This window comes from Salvia hispanica, chromosome 1, assembly GCF_023119035.1.
Source record: "Salvia hispanica cultivar TCC Black 2014 chromosome 1, UniMelb_Shisp_WGS_1.0, whole genome shotgun sequence".
In the NCBI taxonomy this organism is placed as follows: domain Eukaryota; kingdom Viridiplantae; phylum Streptophyta; class Magnoliopsida; order Lamiales; family Lamiaceae; genus Salvia; species Salvia hispanica.
This window is the reverse complement of record NC_062965.1, coordinates 32748455-32767559: the sequence shown is the minus strand read 5'-3', so window position 1 is coordinate 32767559 and position 19105 is coordinate 32748455. Positions and strand designations below refer to the sequence as shown.

At 35.5% G+C, this 19105-nt stretch overlaps 2 protein-coding genes across 2 annotated transcripts; both read left to right on the top strand.

Annotated features, from left to right (window-relative positions):
- Positions 1 to 8954: 8954 nt before the first annotated feature.
- On the top strand, positions 8955 to 12080 carry LOC125202524 (PWWP domain-containing protein 2-like). Its single transcript, XM_048100930.1, has 2 exons — positions 8955 to 9067; positions 9245 to 12080. Exon 2 carries the CDS (start codon positions 9333 to 9335, stop codon positions 11316 to 11318), a length of 1986 nt encoding a protein of 661 aa, XP_047956887.1. The 5' UTR covers positions 8955 to 9067; positions 9245 to 9332; the 3' UTR covers positions 11319 to 12080.
- Positions 12081 to 13714: 1634 nt separating this feature from the next.
- On the top strand, positions 13715 to 18737 carry LOC125209756. The gene is made up of 8 exons (XM_048109343.1): positions 13715 to 13940; positions 14401 to 14562; positions 14652 to 14921; positions 15378 to 15412; positions 15501 to 15626; positions 16122 to 16401; positions 16482 to 17158; positions 17315 to 18737. The coding sequence occupies exons 1-8, from the start codon at positions 13865 to 13867 to the stop codon at positions 18425 to 18427; spliced, it is 2739 nt and encodes a 912-aa protein (XP_047965300.1). The 5' UTR covers positions 13715 to 13864; the 3' UTR covers positions 18428 to 18737.
- Positions 18738 to 19105: the final 368 nt, after the last annotated feature.

Below are 19105 nucleotides of genomic sequence, written 5' to 3'. Positions count from 1 at the left end.
TCCAATGGTTTCTCCCTTATTTCTCCCTAACTCAACATTTCATTTTTACATCATCATTTTTAATATTATTTAATTTTCCCTACAAATGTGTTTAATAAATAGATTTATAAATGAACAATTCGTCGTTGTATTAATCATTGGAAAATATAATACAACGAGAAAAAAAAACTACAAATAAAAAACCATAAAAAACAAGGATTTAAAAAACTAAGAGGGAGGAGCGTCCGGCGAGAGGCCCATCTTGATCTTCATATTTTGGATGGTCGACCAGAGGGACTGCTTCTCTTCTGGGGTTCCGCCGCCGGTGAAGTACAACGTGTAAAATTGCGCCAGAGTGGCGGCATTGGAAGAGAACGTGGCTTGTTGTAAGAACGGGGATTCCGACTGGCCACTCGTCATGTTCGTCATCAAGTTAGAGTATATACCGTTGAAGTGGCCGCAGTCCCTCATGAGGCGCTCCCAATGCCGGCGGATCGCCTCGCTGCCATGGTCCTTCATCGAGGCAGTCTTGTTGGTCTTGTACTTCTCCGCAACCCGCTCCCAGAAAATGAGCTCGGTCTGGTAGTTGCTGCGCTCCGAGTCTTGCGTCGTGTCCGCCCAGCAGTTGGCTATAAGCTCGGACTCTGCCGAGTGTAAGTAGTCCTTGCCCGCTTCGGCTTCTCATCGGAAGCCGTATCGGTCGCAGCCGTCGACTCCGGCGACGGCGCCTTCCCCTTCCTGCTCCTGGAAGGCGGGTCGGCGGGCGTTTCTTCCACCTCGTAGTCGTCCGTGCTGAGTGTCGGATCCGTTGTGTACGTCGCGGCTTGAGATCCTTCGTCGTCTGGAGTGGCTCCAGGGGTGTCGAACAACGATGTGACTATCTGGGGGCGATACACATCGTCGGTTGGAGAGGGCATGCTGAGGGCAGACTGGAAGTACGGAGAAAGTCTGCGCACCGGAGGAGTCTGCAATGGGGACGGACCCGCATATGGATATTGGCCGGGAGGAGAACCCATCGACAACAACGAGGCCATCCACTGCTGATTTGCTTCATCAGTGGGGTAGGGATTTTGGGAACTCGACTCTTTGCCTTTACCTTTTCGAGATTTTTTCCTATTTGAACTCATAATTTTGAAGATTGAATATAGAAGATTGAGAAAATGAAGATTGTGTATGATGAATGGAGGAGGAGGAGGAATTATATATAGGGGAAAAAATAGCCGTAGGGTATTAAAAAAAAAAAAAAAAAAAAAAAAAAAACGCCGGAAAACGCCGAACGCGCCTACAGTGGCCGGCGTTCACTCGGCGTTAATTCGGCGTTTTTTCGGGGGCCGGCATTAATTCGGTAGAATTAACGCCGGAAAAACGCCGAATTCACCCCATTGGCGGCTATTTCTCGGTGAAATCCGGCGATAAAACGCCGGATTTAACGCCGCCGGCCATTGGGAGTGCTCTAAGGCATTAAAAGAGCAAGAACAGTATCTCGGCCTACTTAAAATTTTCAAGCCCAGTACGTAATCTTTTCGTGTGAATGATACAGTAAATTCTCTAGTTTCCAGATAGTACTTTCTCGTTGGATTTGAAAAGTAGAAATATAATTTAAAAAGTATTTTTAAATTTGTGAATGTCCATATAAATTGTTCTCCCTACCTATGATTACTCTGCATGTGATTGATAGGTATTAGTACTTAAATCTTTATTCAAAAAAGGTACTATTATTACTATATTGATGTCGTTTGACTGTTGTATATAATTATTTATTTAGAATTAACTGTCAGATTAGTTTAGTTAAAGACTTGACTAACTGATATTACTCGTCATAATATAATTATTTATTTATGATTGATGTTAAATCTTATGAATTAAATATAATATATATTCAAGAGATATAATTTTTGATTAAGATTTTAAATTACTAAACTTTCTTAGGGTCTTTAATATGTTGATTATGAATGTGTTGTTGGTTTTTGGATGTAGATTATTGATTACTAATTTACTATACTCCTGTAGAATTATTAATCTAACGATTTAATAACTATAGATTAGATTATTTAACCTACATTATTGATCATTATTTCTAAAACCTATGATTAAGGATGGGCCCGATATAATACTCTCATATTATAGATAAACTATCTGGTCTCAATGATTTGATTATTTATCTGCATCAATTTTAAAACCTGACGAATCTGTGTTTTTACACATATACCCCCATATTAACCTTTTTTTACATAAATATCATTTTTTTTCTCTACATCCATTCATGCAATTTTTTTAGACAAATATCGTTTCTTTTTTTTTTCGGATGTCCGTTCATTCGGAAAAAAAAACTGATCTCAACTCCACGACGAAGAATGTGTAGATTGACAAAAAAAAGTGCATGAATCTTCAACAAAAACAATCGCAATTCTCAATTCGGCTACGACTAAGAATATCTCGCAGCGATGAGTAACTCCTCTTCCACGTAGTAATTTTTTACTAAAATGTGTGGGGCACCCCTTAAATCAGTGTTAGGGAACTTCCATTTCATAGCCTCTTCAAGTTTTGAAGAGGTATCCGTTTCTGAAACCATTTTCCAATTCCATCTTTACCCTATGTCTTTCAAAGAAGCTAGTAGGACTTTTTCTTCACGATTAGTCCAGCCACGTCTTGTCTTTTCACTCTTGGGCTTGTTACGCCCCATATCACTATCACCTGCGGAACCTACATCCACGAAGATTGGAAACATTTATACTCAATGAAATGAAGATTACAATACAATACAACACAACATAACACGTTTTTTTATAAACGGAAAAGGCTCGAGCCGGCCAACATCGAGCAAAGGTTCAAGACAAGCGGCCCAAAGCCAAACCGCAAAAACCAAAACCAGAAAAGTACAACGATATCTATGTCTAACACCAACGGACTGGCTAAAACGCAAAACACCAAAAGAGCCAAAGAAACAACAAGAGCATCAACACAAACCTAGTAACAATCTTCACTCCAAAACCTGAAGTCTTGCACTTGATAAATCGACGTTTGTGTTGTGGGGGAGGTATGGACAACCACTTATATTCCATAACGTAAGTTGCCAATATGGTCTTCTCTTTTCGGCCTCCTAGTTTGGCTTAAACTTTTGAAAAATTATTTTATTCCGTATGTTCTAGATCAACCAAGATATGATATAAAACATAGACATCCACGTCTTCTTATCACCCTTTTGGAGAGGGGTGCCCAACCAAGAAAGGAAACACGCCATCGGGTCCTTAGGTAAGCATATGGATATGTTCCATCCATCACAACAATAGTACCACAATTGGCTTGAAAATCTGCAGCTGAAAATGATATGCTCCAAAGATTCTGGCTCCTCATTGCAAAAGATGCATTGATCATCCTCAATTCCTTCTATGCCATATCTGAACAGTCTCTCTTTGGTGTTGAGCTTTCCTTGCAATACGAACCAAACATGTAGTTGAACTCTTGGTGGCACGAGATTACTCTAAGCGAGGCGCCCTTGTGAAGTTCTAAGGTCCGCATCCTTCAAATTTCGGTTGACCTGCAAGACAAAGTTAGAAACAGAAAAACCCAAAGAATTGTGAAACGACCACACTCTCTCATATCTCGTGTTTTCCCAAAGCTCAATTCGATTCACGGCAAGACAAAGGTTTTCAAGGAGCTCATCTTCCCAGATAAAGAGTTTTCTTCTCCACTTCAATTGCTGCCATTCCAATTTTCCTTCTTCCCATGTTCCCATATCTACAATAAGCTTATCCTTTTCGTTAGACAATGAGAAGAATCTTGGAAAGAGGTTCTTTAGAGTATCTTTCCCTATCCACCAGTCGTGCCATAATCTCCATTCCCCACTTTTATCAGCATGGGCCTTTCCTGACCATCTCTTGAATTTCTCTTCCAAAGCTTCTAAAATATCTTACCCCAAATGCTCTCATGTGAACTCTGTCTTTCCTCGTGAGCAGGGGCGGATCTACACTTATTAGAAGATGGGCAATTGCCCCACCTCATATTTTCATGTTTATGTATATATTGTATATTTTACCACTCACTAAATGCCCCTCCTCAAATTCTTAAAATTTCACCATATGTAAATTTGCCCCTCTCCCTACAAATTTCTGGATCCGCCCCTGCTCGTGAGACTCGCCGAAATAATTACACTTGTGAGTAGAATGAATAACTTCCTTCCATAGCGGCATTTGACTATCGGAAAATCTCCATCGCCATTTGAAAAGAAGGGATGCATTCTTCATATAGATATCTCCTTTCCCAAGTCCACCTTGGTCTTTTGGTTTCTTAATGAGATCCCATCGAATCAAATGACCACCTCTTTCTCCAACCGCCTTAGCCCAGAAGAATCTTCTTTACAGTTGGATGATTTGTTGCACCACCTTTTTGGGCATTCTGAATAGGCTGAGATACTGCATAGGTATGTTGTTGAGACTCTTCCGCTAATGAACCTACTTCAATCAAATTGAATAACACAGTACAACTTTCTAGGAATGAACTTATGTATCTCTCCCTAACTCTTTCTCTCTCCAAGGGATTACGTTTACTTACAATACCCAATTTCAAATATTATACCCAATCTCATTAAACAATATAGTATATGAGTAAATCAAGAACGACCACTTTACGACTGGATATTAAATTAGTTATGGAGTGTCACGCATAATCTCATACCTTGTGCCCTTTGACTACTGTCAACAACCATTTTTGAACCTTGATGCGCAGTCATGCCTAACCAACAACGAGAAGAACCATTTTTTTTAGCATAAAAAAATAAAATTAATGCATGAAACAAACACTACAAATTTTGTGTACTCCTACAGCAATTTTTGTTGGACTGTAAATTAGGCAAAGGAGGGAGTCCTATTTATACAAAACTTGGAGAAGGAGACCTACTTCATGAACTAAATGTGGAGAGAGTGGGATGAAACACTTGTAACGGAGAGTTGAGAGAGTGGAGTAATGGAGAGAAGAAGCTGCGTAACATAGATAGAGGCTATTTTTTTCTCCAATTTTAAATATAACCCTAATTATTATGAAAATTAATTAAAGAATAATAATGTCATTATCTATTTTAATCTATTATTTTGGAAACTCTATCAAACCACATAAAAAATAAAACGGATATTTATTAATGTCTACCAAACGTGCAGAATAAATTAGTAATCACATTTATTAAAATAATTTATATGGATATAATTTAACTTAGCATTATTTTATAATGCTATCAAACTATGCTAAGTGTTTAATGGACATTAAGGACTGGTTTGATAAAAAAGATGGAATGTGAAAAGATATGTAAAACAAGATAAAAAATATGTGCTTCATGTCAAGATATGCAAAGATATGGTTTTTTTTTTCGTTGTTAATTGATTGAAAAGAAATTATCTAAATTCGTATAGTATATTATATAACATGGCTTAACTTGACAGATTGGTGGGTTACATAAACATGGTTAAAGTTATATTTATGGTAAGATTGGGTAGCGCCCTTGTCTTATATTGGGTTTTGAGTTAAACTTAACTATGATATCAAACAATTAATGTGCATATATAATTCTCTATCTTGGTATTACTAACTTATCAAACATGCCCTTAATTCTACAATATCCAAAGTTATGTTTAGTACTTCAGGAATGAAAAGTTAAACATATTCGTTGAGCCATTGAATTATTTTAAAAAGTAACCATAATTTGATTAATTTTTATCATGATATATTAGATTGACTATATGTTAATTATAACGATAGCAGTCCAATTAGCTCACAAGGCTAGCCCAAAACACGAACATTTAATATTAGTATTGAATATTTATAACCCGATAAAATCACAAATTCAATTAGTCTAGAAAAAAGATCAACTCAAAATCTACTGAACTGACATAATTAACATCCTCAATTTTAAAGATAATAAAGAAAATATTGTATTCTTATAATAATAAATGAATAAAGTACTCCTAAACTGCACAATCACCTGTTATAAGTAATCACACTTTTAAATTCGTTATTCCTAAAAAAGCATTGTAAATAACTTACTACTTTTAAGTAAATTATTATAAGTAATCACACTTTTAAATTCGTTATTCCTAAAAAAGCATTGTAAATAACTTACTACCTTTAAGTAAATTATTGTAATGAAAGTTGGTTTCATATTCTTATAGAATATAGTCTACGTTACATTTAGGTCATATTTGATTGTCAGGATTCTGTTTAATAAAGTAATCTGATTTTTTAAATTTTAAATTCATGTGTTTATATAAGTTTTAATCAAACTGAGAAAATAATCAGAATCCCAAGAACTAAGAAAGTTAATATACAACTTTCCAAGATTCTGAATTTTAACTTTTCTTAAGTATCCTTTTTCTCAGTTTTAGGATTCTTACATATTTAATGCAATATATTTTTATTATTATTAATTATAATATTTTAAAATAATTTTAAAATATAATGAATTATACTAATAAATAACTATATTTAAAATTATCATAATTATAAATATATTATTATAATATTTATATATAATTGTTATTATCATAATAATAATTAATAATATATTAAATAATTAAAATATAATTATATAATATAAATCATATAATAATAAATTATTATTATTTTATAAATTAATAATTAATCTATAATATCATAGTGAAATTGTAAATTATAAAAATTATTTAATTAATATATCTGTAAGTATTATAATAATAACAATAATAATATTACTACTACTATTATTATTATTACTACTACTTTTATGAAATGATTATAATATCCATGTAACTATAAATACAATTATATTATTATATATTATTACGGATAATCCATATTTAAACTACTCATCGTAATAATAAATATAATAATATAATTATTATAATTTGCAATTAATAATTTATTAAAAAAATTTATATCATTATATATTTTTTAAATAAAATAATAATAAGTATAATTTTTGTTTGGTGTTTAAATTAAATATAAAATTTAAAATCTTGATATTGTCCAAACACATAAAAGTAAAGTTACCAGGAATCATATTCCCTGGATTCATTTTCCATAAATCATTTTCCTTACCAACTTTACTTTCCCGTCAACCAAACATGGTCTTACCGTCTTTTTAACATTTGGGATAATTTTAAAATTAGTTTTTAAACATTATAAAATAACATTATAAAAAGAACTCTTACATGTCCAAATGAATATAGTGTAGAGCATTCACAATGATGGTCTCGACTGCGAGATGCTTATCCTAACGGAATGAGATGCTAACGAAACACTGTTGCATGCATCTCCACGTTAAGAGCCGCCCGCTGCGGAGACCATGTCTCCATCTGAGGAGATGATGCGCTCGACACACGTGGCGTGACACGAAGTGCACTGTGACGCCACTCACCCTGCAAGTGAGCGTTGTTTTTTCACTGTTTTTATTTATTTTTTCATTTTTTAACCTTTAATTCATCCATAAATCATTTATAAATACTCTATTTATCACCATTTTTTTCACATAAAAAAAAAAAAACTATCTCTCACTCATTCCTCTCTCATTTTTCTGTATAAAAATTATCATTTGCATTATTAATTGAAGTATGTCAAGAGGCATAGCATGAGACAGACGAAACCAAGCGACGCCCAAACTTCCACAAATCTTTTAATGGAAATGTTGTTCGCCGTTGTAACAGCCGACACTTTCCGTATGACGCGGCCAAACAATTGCGCTCCTCATGTCTCGTTTGAGCATGTCGTTGTCGCCGAAAGAGTAATTTTTCTTATGCTTTTTTATTATTTTTAGGATTTAATTATATAATTTGTAATTTTTAGGAATTTATAATTCCATGTTTTAATGAAATTTTATTATTAATCAAGTATTTTTTATAAATTGTATTTTTAAATTAAAGAATATAATAGTGAGACCCATGAATAGTCCATGAATAATTAAGAGATGAGAAGGATTGTTGCAGATATTGTATCTTAGTTAAGAAATGTAATAAAAAAAATATTACTGCTAGTTAAAAGTGGTTGAGACCTATAAATAATTAAGGGTCGTGGATAATACTGTTGTGAATGCTCTTCTAAAAGTAATTTTATGATAAAATTATTGTCATAATTAGATTTGGGGGATGTGATAAATAAGTACGGTGACTCGGAACTTCAAAATCCGGCTTTAGCATAAATTAATATTAACATAATATACCTTAATACTTGAATTTAAAATATATAATACTGATATAATGTTTTATTGTATACAAGGAAAATGTACTATATCAAGTTACTTCAATTTTTATAAAAAAAAAAAATAAAGCATTTATTTGAAATATACACTATACCATTAAGGTAATGTTTATTGTAGAAAATATACATTGTTGAAGAAAATATGTGTTAGTTTACTTCAATCTTTATAGGAAAGAAAAGTCCAATCATTTAAAATGTACTCCATGTAATACGAAATACTACTAAAACGTTATATTGATGTAAAACGCTACTGAAAGGAATCAAACACGGCCAGCCGGAAACATAAACTGATGTAAAACGTTGCGGAAAGGAATTGAACACAACCACCTGGAAGCATAAATTAAGTGAAGTACCGATGTTACATTTTATAGGAATTATTAGGGCAAACGTAAGGATGGTTTAGTAGTAGTTAACTTAAATTAATGAAGATAATTTTGACAATCATAATTTTAATTCTTATTTGTAACCTATTGTACCGAACACTTAAATATGATCATTTACAATTATCTTAAGCTACTATACACCCAATGCATATAAATTAACTAATTGACACTATAATAATTATCACAAATCGTATCATATCCAGTCGAAACATGACATAACTACCAAACGGCTATAATATGTAGCAATTAGCATAATTTGAGGATATAGTAATTAACTAACCAAGAAAAAGAATTAGTGATCGACCATTATCAGTCCGTCGCGCTTAATTGATAAATGGCTTCACTAAATTAAAAAGGTGTCCATTTCCACCAAAATCAACAGCGAAAGAAGAGGGGAAATTCGTCGATTCTAGCTATCTCGCGCTCGCGCTTCCCCAGTAAATATTTCTTCAAAAGCTAGTGTGTTTCAGCTTCTTCAATCACCTGAGGTGATTTTCTCTCTCTGGAGCTCAAATTATTCTTTGTATACATTTCTGTGTGTTTGCGCGCGCGTTTATAGATTCAGTGTTACATTAAATGCATGAGGATTTGTAGTCACCAGCCATAACTGACTTTTGCGGAAACAATCGAATCCACTGATAAGATTTATCCATGGTTTGTTGTAGGATTTACTAGTAATTTGATGAATTTGAAAATTAACGGGATTCCTGCTGCTGCTTCGGGGCGAATTAGACAAGGGGGCGATTAGGTGAAATGGTCGACGGTTTGAAATCGGAAACCCTAATGGAGATTTCTGGTGATAAGGGGGTTTTGAGTGGTGGAGTTAGGGTTTCGGAGGAACCTAAGGTTTCGACTGAGGGGACTGTAATTAGATCAAATGAGAGCAAGTTTGTTGAATCTAGCAACTTAGGAAGCAATGATAAGGTACCTCGCAGCCATAGGTGGGAATCATGGGGGGTTATGAATATGGTTAGCAGAGTGCTGGGTGGAAAGCTTTATGTGGATGATGATGAGGTGAAGGATGTAAATGATTCCAAGAATAGGGGCCAGGTGAATGTGTTTGGGGGTGTAAAATCGTTGCAGGATCTGACTGGGGAGAAGACATCTGACAATCAGGGTGAGGTGAATTTGGTGGTGGATATGAATGCTCGTGAGGATGTGATTGGGGAGTCACCATCTGCAAATGGAATTGATATTAAGAGAATGGATATCAACAGTGAATCTGCAAAGTTAGTTTGGGATTGTCCAGTTGAGGAAAATATAAGTGGTAACCAAGATTTGGTCTCTCATGACATAGTGCTAGATGGGAATCTGGAAACTGAGGAAATAAATAATGTTGAAGATGAGGTGTTGAGAACGGAAGGATTTGAGAAAACCGAGGAAGTAAGGGATGTTAAGGCTGATGTGATGATACCAAAAGTAGATGGACAACTAGATTTGCATATTAATGAAATTGTTCCAGAAGCCACATTGGAATCGGGAGAAAATGTTAAAGCTGATTCAGAGGAAGTAGATGATATTAAGGCTGACATGTTGTTTCGAAAAGAATATGGCAGAAATACAGAGAAGGAAGAGGAATATCATGTGTCAGATCTAGTTTGGGGCAAGGTTAGGAGCCATCCTTGGTGGCCGGGGCAAATATGTGCTCCCTCAGCTGCATCTGATAACGCAAAAAAGTATTTTAAGAAAGAAAATTATTTGGTGGCATATTTTGGGGATCAGTCGTTTGCGTGGAATGATGAATCAAAGCTCATGCCTTTCAGAAAGTATTTCTCCGAAATGGTGAAACAGAGTAACACAGATAGATTCTCTCGTGCTTTGAGCTGTGCCCTGGATGAGGCTGCTCGACGAATTGAGTTTGGCCTTTCGTGTCCATGTTGGGCCCAGGAGGTGCGTGATGAGAAAAAATTTCAAGTTGTTGAAAATGCTGGAATTCGAGAAGAATCAAGTATTATAGCTGGTGGGGACAATGTCTTTAGTGCAACTACATTTTCACCTGGAGATGTTATACAATTCCTAGAATCATTGGCTAAATGCCCGCAGTCCAATCAAGATAGGTTGGAATTTACAATAGCAAAAGCTGGATTACAGGCCTATACTAGATGGAAGGGTTACCATGAGCTCCCTGTCTTTGAGGAGTGCATTGGATTATCAGGGGGCGATATTCGATCCATGGCAATGGGAGATGGAGGTGATCCCACTGAAGTTCCAGTTTGTGATGCTGCAAATAATATTCCATCTAAAAGGAGAAAGTCGACAGCTGATAATGGTTCTTCAGGTGACGAAGAGCGCCCGAAGAGAAAAGAAAAGTTCATGTCTGTCTTGTTGGCTTTGGGCGGTTCGTGTTCACAGAAAAATGATAAGGTATATGTGAGGAAGACCTCCAAAAGGGTCATCTCGTCTTCCAAGAGTCCTGAAATGGTTGATTATACATGCAGTAATTCGAGTGGTAAAAAACAGAAGACTCTGCAGGCATCTGGCGCAGATGCGCCTGCCTCTGGAATTGCTGCGAAAGCGGCAAAGGTTAGTGCTGGAGAGTCTCAGAGAGTGGAAATCATTCCGGCCGAGACCCCAACTCCTGAGATGGTTCTTTCGGAGCTCATTTTGACTGCGAAAAGGCCCCTGCAAGGGATAGATGCGATTATTCCAGTAGTTGGCTGGCTTCGTGATTTCAGGAACTTGATTTGTTTAGAAAAACCTAGTCAAGGAGAAGATTTGGGAAAGGAAAAGGAGGAATAATCGTTATCCAACGGCAGATATACCATGATTCGGGGGTATTGAAGACTAATACTGGGCAAGACAGAATCATTTGCGACTACTCTCAAGATCAGGCGATGTCTGAATCTCAGAAGTCTTACCAGAGGATGATCAACCAGAAGCTGATGTTGCTGAAGTCGGATTATAGCAATGAAAGCAACAATGTTGTGGATTTGGATACCAGGAACCAATCTGCTCCGACAAATAGGTTCAGAGGAACGTTATCCAACAGCTTTGATCCCCAACTTCAAAAGTTTGGATTCTATTCCATCTGTCCATCAAGAATCTGAACAAGATATTTAGCCATTACCGAACTTTGGATGAAAAGGGACCTAAGCAAAAGCAGGCGCGTAAAGGTAGTTTTGAATAGGCAGGCCAGCAGATGCTGGGAAGTAGAGCATCTTTGGGTCATCGCTTATAAATCATGGAACATAGTAAATGTCAGCAAATCTCAAAGAAGAAGAAGAAACAAGGCGAGCAGCGGGGAAGACATGTATCAGAAAGTCGACGCTGGTTGAAATTTGTGAGGACGAATTCAAATGTTGTAGTAGTACCATTATAATGGGCACCTGTAGTTGTTATGATATACATTGTGCAAAGGATAGAACAGGTAGCTACTGACCTATTGTTTCATTTTGGGTATTTTGCTTATAAGGAACAAGACTAATAATCTCTTTGACTGCATCTTTTACTTATAAACTATGTAAATGTGAACATTTTTAATGATTGTTATAAGCGTAGTAACTCTAGCTGCCTCTTTTTATTTATTTTGGTAACATAGATGTGTTGTGATATGACTAGGCATTGCAATTATTTGGAGATTGGCTTTTGAAACTTTAATTCAGATTATTATTGCAATTCTTAATTTGTTAATTGGAGACTTTAGTTTTTTCACTATGGATGTAGGGTGATAAATTCTTAAGCTTCAATTATCCATTAACTTATTTGCTAATTAAATTTGTCTGTACTAGTACAAAACAACTCATATACTAGTACTCCATATAATTTGTTTGTGGCTTAGTTACACTTCTTTTCTTTGTTAAAGGCGTAAATCTGTAAATGTGACTATAGTCAAGAGATCGTCCTATAAATTCATTATTTAAAATTAAAATGCATTTGTTGTAATCCATCCTTGTATATTGTCTTAGAGAGGTGTTGTAAATCTAAGTTATTTTTGGTGTTGTGAATCTAAGTCAATTTTGGTGTTGACTGTTGACTCAATGAGTATGTACTCAACTCACGTCTTATTATATATTAATTGAAATATAATGTCATGTACTATCAAATTGCACGAATTATAGAACATAAAATCGTGTATATTGCTTTGAAAGAGCTCGATATTTTTTAGAGGGAACATCTTTTTTAGTCTACGAACTTTGCCAAAGTATCATTTTAGGTCCGTGAACTTTGAAAATATCATTTCAGGTCCATTAACTATGGGTTAATATCATTTGAAGTACTTTTTTACTACTTTCAAGTTTTATAGGACGAAAATATCCTCAATAACTTAAAGGGTATATATTTTTAATAAACTTATCATATACTCATATTTTTTATAAATATCTTTATAATATATTTTTGACAAATTTTCTAAATATAATTTGACCTTCAATATTATCACTTAATTATGTGACATGCAAGTAAAATTGTTTTTCTTCAATTTTTTATATTAAAGAATTTTAAAATTGAATAAAGAATTTTTCTTTAATAATAAAATATTAAATAAGGATCTATTCTTGCATGTCACAAAATTAAGTGATAATATTGAAGATCAAATTATATTTAGAAAATTCATCAAAAATATATAGTAAAGATATTTATAAAAAAATATGAGTATTAGGATAAATTTATTAAAAATATATACTCTTTAAGGTATCAAGGGTATTTTTGTCCAAAAAAACTTGGAAATAGTAAAAAAGTACTTGAAATGATATTAACTCATAGTTGATGGACCTGAAATGATATTTTCAAAGTTCACGGACCTAAAATGATACTTTGGCAAAGTTCGTGGACCAAAAAAGATGTTCCCTCTATTTTTTATTAGCCCCTTACATGAAATAAAAAAATTCCTCAATTAATCTATATCTGTTCATGCTATTTTTCTTAATGTTGAATACCATCATTAAATAAGTAGAACTACTCAGTTTTCATTGGCTTCGTTCTTTCAGATTTTCAACGGCGTTAATTAAAAATTGGCTCGTTTTTGTTTCAAGAATTTAAACCGTTCTTGATTAATTTAATTTTTTAATTTTTTAAATTGAATTTGATGTATACCTAAACTGAATATGGTAAAATATTCGCACTAAATTACATGTTTTCCAAATAATAACTGTATTTCCGTTTAAAACAAAAAAGTCGCACTAAATTTGAATTTTGTGAACGTTACCATATATCCCACCACTTTCAAAAAGTAAAAATACTCCATTTCCTTTTCCCATCCATCGTCTCTACCTCTGATTACAATTTCAAATCCAAGGTCTCTACTCGCGGAGAAGATCGAACTCTGGTTCTTCGATTAATCGGAAAAAATGGAGATCGGGGGGTGTCAGGAGATTGATCTTCAACTTGAAGCCGACGATCTCATCGGATATTTTCAATTCCCAGGTTTCTGTCTTTAATTTTGTGGTTCTGTTTTGTTTATATGATATCAATTCACGGTGATGGGGGGAGTTATTGGTGATTAGCTTAGTGTTCTTATCTTCAGATTGTAATCCATTTTTGTGTAAGAAGTTATAATTTCGAGCTGCTGGAGCTGTGATAGTGTTAGTTTCTGTACTCAATTTTTGATTTGGGGATTCAGTAGACTTGAATTTTACAAACGATTTGCCGATCAATACTTCATTTGAGTGATTGATTTGTCTTTAATTCAAATGAAAGACCTCATTATATATGCCAGTGCTCATTTTGCTGCCAATGTTTTGTCTGCTATAGTGTCTAAATCTGTTTCTTATTCACTTAGATCGTGTGTTTTTGTAATCTTTTGCTAGCAATGATTTGTGTGTACTTTTCTTTCTTTGAATTTGTTTGTTATACTAACTTATAAGTTTAATTTGAAATACTGCAGAAACGTTGGATGCTAATAAAGGAGTTAATAGTGTTGCCATTGATGTGAATGGTCGCTTGCCCGAACTGCATGAATCGACAGAACCTGAGAGTAACCAGAGAATTGGAAGGCATAACTTGCGGAAAAGCCTAGCGTGGGACCCTGCCTTCTCCACCAATGAGGGTAATCTTTCTATTTTCTTGCCTGTACATTCGATGTCAATAGAATTCAATATATTAGAACTCGGTTGATATAGTTTTCTGAACTTTCAGGAGTACTGGACCCAGAAGAAATGTCAAGCATGATTACCAACTCAGATAAAATTGAAAAGCATATATTACCAGGGATTCAAGAAGAACTGACGGGGTCAACTGAGTCTATCTCTACTCTACAAAGTGATAGTTTGATTCCAGAAAGCAATGATGATGACTTGTTTTTGGACATTAGAGCTTCCATACAAAGATCCAGTAAGAAAGCACCCAACTTGATCAACTCAAGCAGTAAGATAGCAGCTATGGTGCTAAATGGCCCAGCCATTTCATGTAAGCAAGATATATTTATTTGAGAAATTCAGTCTTTTTCTCGTGTTATACAATGAGGGTGGTTATGTGCAGCTTGATTAGTGATGAAGTATTTCCATTCCATGTAAATTGCTAACACTTACAATTGATTTAAATTGGTTTGAAGATGCCACTAATGATTCACAGACATCCATTAAGGGAAACGTGAAGTTAGTACCTTAACTCTGTCCTGTAGGCTAGAGAATCATGAATTTCATATGCTTGTGTGGTATTAGATTCAGTCCATCCCTCAAAAAATTAGAGAAGAGGATTGGAATGTAATTTCAGATAAATGATGAAGCACACGGTCCATTGCATCCTCAATAAAATATAGCTTGATTATGTGTTAGATAATTTGTAGTTTGAGTAACTTGTTCATGTATTGGGCATTTGGGCTCCTGATTCTGTGTATAGAACTAATATTTTGTTCAATTGCAGCTCCAAAGAAGGAAGATATTGTTTCTAAAAATAAGGTAAGCTTGGTTACTGTGAAGTTACAAGTGGCAAAAGTATCTTGATTGTTTTAACTTTTAACCTGGTGGCTCTACTTCAAATGTGCAGTGCCAAAAACCAGGTGTGAAGAAAACTACTGGCCTGCAGACTGTTCGGATGTCAAAATCTCAGCTAAAACCAATTGGGAAGCTAGCATCAGGAAGATCAATCAAGCCGGATTCTGTTCAATCACAGGTGACATTGCCATGCTATTGCATATTTGCGGAAAATTCTACTATTTTGAAGCCACTTCTATGTTCTAACTAGTAACTATTATATTTGAAAAAAGGAATTTTAATTGGCCTTTATTTCCATTACATCATGATACTTAAATGCTGTATATTGCTCACATAAACTCAGTGGCTATTTTTACCATGTTGTTTTGTTTCTATTCAGATCAATAGAACTCCTTCTGTAACTGTTTGTTGATATCCATTTAGTCTATTTCCATTGCTGTTATGAAAGTGTTTATTCTTACAAAATTATATACGTCCATGACATTATTACATATTTCAACTTACAATGAATATTCTGTAAAAATTCTGCTATCTATAGGTCTTATTTATTCAATATAAGGTATATCCCCTTCTGTATCTATGTTTCGTTTTCCGAAGTTGTAATAATTTTTACTTTTACACGTATCATTCATTTGTATAACTGAAATGATTGACACAAACCATATCTGCTTAGGCTGGATCTGTTGGTAAAAGTGGAGAGACGAATTCAGTTGTTTCCAAACCACTCAAAACCATTAGCAGCTATGTTCCCTCTTCAACTGCAGCAAAGCGGGAGTCTCTTGGAATCGGTCGTCTCAAACCTGAATGTGGTAGCTCTAAAAGTGGAGAGACGAATTTAGTTGTTCCCAAACGACTCAAAACTGTTAGCAGCTATGTTCCCTCTTCAACTGCAGCAAAGCGGGAGTCTCTTGGAATTGGTCGTCTCAAACCTGAATGTGGTAGCTCTAAACAAGGTGACAAAAGGCCAACTATTAAGAACATTATTTATGATTATGAATCATTTCCTGATTGTGTGCTATTGTTAACTTCTTAGGATCTGTCTCTGGAAAAGTGACTCAGCTACACAAAGTGTCTGCATTAGGTGGTTCCAAAAAGGTGCTTCCAAAGCCTGCTGTATCACCAAAGTTTTCTTCAGTGCGCTCTTCAACTACAAATAATGTGCCTTCGACAAGGTCCTCTACTTCAAGCGACAACTCTATTAGCACATCCTCTGGAAATGCTGCTAAGCCTACACTTATGGCTGCAAGAAGGAATCTAGGCAAAAGCAGCACCAATAGTCCTGGCCCCTCTGGCTCCATCCCTAGAACTCCATCAAGAGCTCTACCAAAGAACAAACTGCCAGCCTCTAATCTTTCGGCTTATCTTAAGTCTACAAAGCTCTCCACAAGTGTCTCACCAGCCAGTTCAATTAGTGAATGGTCTTCAGTGTCATCCCTACGATCTAGTTACTCAAGGAGCAGCATAGATACCAGTTCTTGTAGGTCAGTGGATGGTGAAAACATGCGTTCGGATCCAAGGCGTAAGGTAGCTGGTCAAATGGCTGAAAGAAAAGGAAACCATGGAGCTATTTCATTAAGCAACACTCCAAAAAAATCCACAGCAACATCTGGTACCCTTCAGGCTCCTATGAAACCATCTGATACCCTTCAGGCTCCTATGAAACTATCAGGATTACGATTGCCATCACCCAAAATTGGCTTTTTTGATGGGGTTAGTAATTGCCTCTTAAACATTTCTTAACATTAATGACCTCTAGTTGCTGCGTATGTCATGTAATTTGCTTACAGTTGTTTCCAATTAGTGCACTTCAAAATTTTCTTTTTTCGGTTCAGTTTCTTATCTATTTGCTATGTCTTTCATCTGCAGTCATCGTCTCGTACTCCTGGTAGACATAACCGCTCTCCCTCTGTCTTGCACCCTGTGATTCCCAAGAATGGACCAACTGCATCCACTCCAACTCGAAGCTCAAATGGAAAACTGAAGAGTGCAAACGTACCAATGGCTAGAATGTCAACTTCTTTGACAAGCATAAAGTCTCCAAAGGCTATATCTGTTACCTCCTCACAAGAAAAGTCATGTGCATTCGTAAAACCATATAGTGTTTCAACGGGTGTAACTGATTCTTCTAGCTTGTCTGATGGGGTGAAAGTCATGTGCACTGCTGATGACACTGACAACATAGGGGATTTGAGTTTGACTAAAAACATGGCATTTGGGGATATCACTGCTGCTACAAGTGAAGGTAACAACGCTTCTGTGTCAGAATATATCAGTCAAATTAGGGATAATCTGGTTATGAAGGACGAGCTTAAGAAGAACTTGGTTCCAACTCCTGAAGCAGTAAAGGAAGATGGAGATCCTGCTAATTGTCCAGGGCAGGGGTTAACAGGAGACAAGACAGGCGCATGTGAAAAAAATCAGGAGCCAAATTCTCAGCTTCTTAGTGATATATCAGAATGTGCACTCTCTTCTACTGTAGCTGCCTCCGAGGCTGCAGCTTGCGGATTGCCTACTACTCCCAAGAATAGCGAATGTGTTAATAATCCAAAGGAGCTGGTTATTCCGGTTGCAGTTGCAGAAAATGTAGGCATTGCATTGCCTTCTTCAGGTTCAGAAAATATTATTCAAACTGAGGATGGCCTAATCAACGGCGAGCTTAAGAAGAATTTGATTCCAACCTCTGGAGCAACAGAAAAGGAAAATGTTCAAACGAAATGTGAAGGGGAAGGAGGATTAACAGAAGACAAGCAAGGCGTTTATAACAAAAACCAGGAGCTGAATTGTCAACTTGTTAGTGATAATACATCAGAATGTGCACTCTCACCTACTGTAGCTGAGGCTGTGGTACACAGAACCCCGTTTGCTCTAAAGAATCTTTCCAACGGTATAAAATGTGCTGGTAAGCCTACAGAGGCGGCTATCCAGATTGCAATAGCAGAGAATGTATTGCCTTGTTCTGAAGATAAAGAGAATAGCTAACCTACACTTCACATAAGTTGTTCCTCAACTAATGTAGTGCAATCAGATTCAGCAAAGGTTGTTCATGAAGCCATTTGCTCGACAATCTCCCTCAAGAAGAGCAGACACAAATATTGACACATTGTTCTATTTATGAGAAGCCACATTTGCTCAACATCTCTAAGATCTCTTATTTTCCTTTGTACTGTGTACTCTAAAGTCTAAGATACAAACTTGATGTTATTTAAACATTGTATATACGATTTACAACACAGAATCAAATTGGATGCAATTCCAACACAGCTGTCAGTTTGGGAGATTTGGTTGCGAATGTTTCATGGTTCCTATGTTACTTTTGAGGTTTTGAATACACTGATCTATTGTTCATAACACCGTCCTGTGTTTGTGCATGCACAAAATTCTCGGCTGTAAAGTTCCCCCTCTAGTTTAAATGTAAGGGTTTTTTTAACTTTTTTTTTACTTTTACTTATTTATTTAACCGTATATACATCTTTGTATTTATGGATATTCAGTTGCAAGATTATATCTCGAATCTAAATACGTAGTGTGTTTGATTCATGAGATTGAATCTCACAACGTAATCCTACATATATAATCAATAATAATTAGGCATAGTCATCTCCTCTTAACTAAAATATGCAGGAGATGTTCGGTTTGCGATTGTATCAAATATGTAGT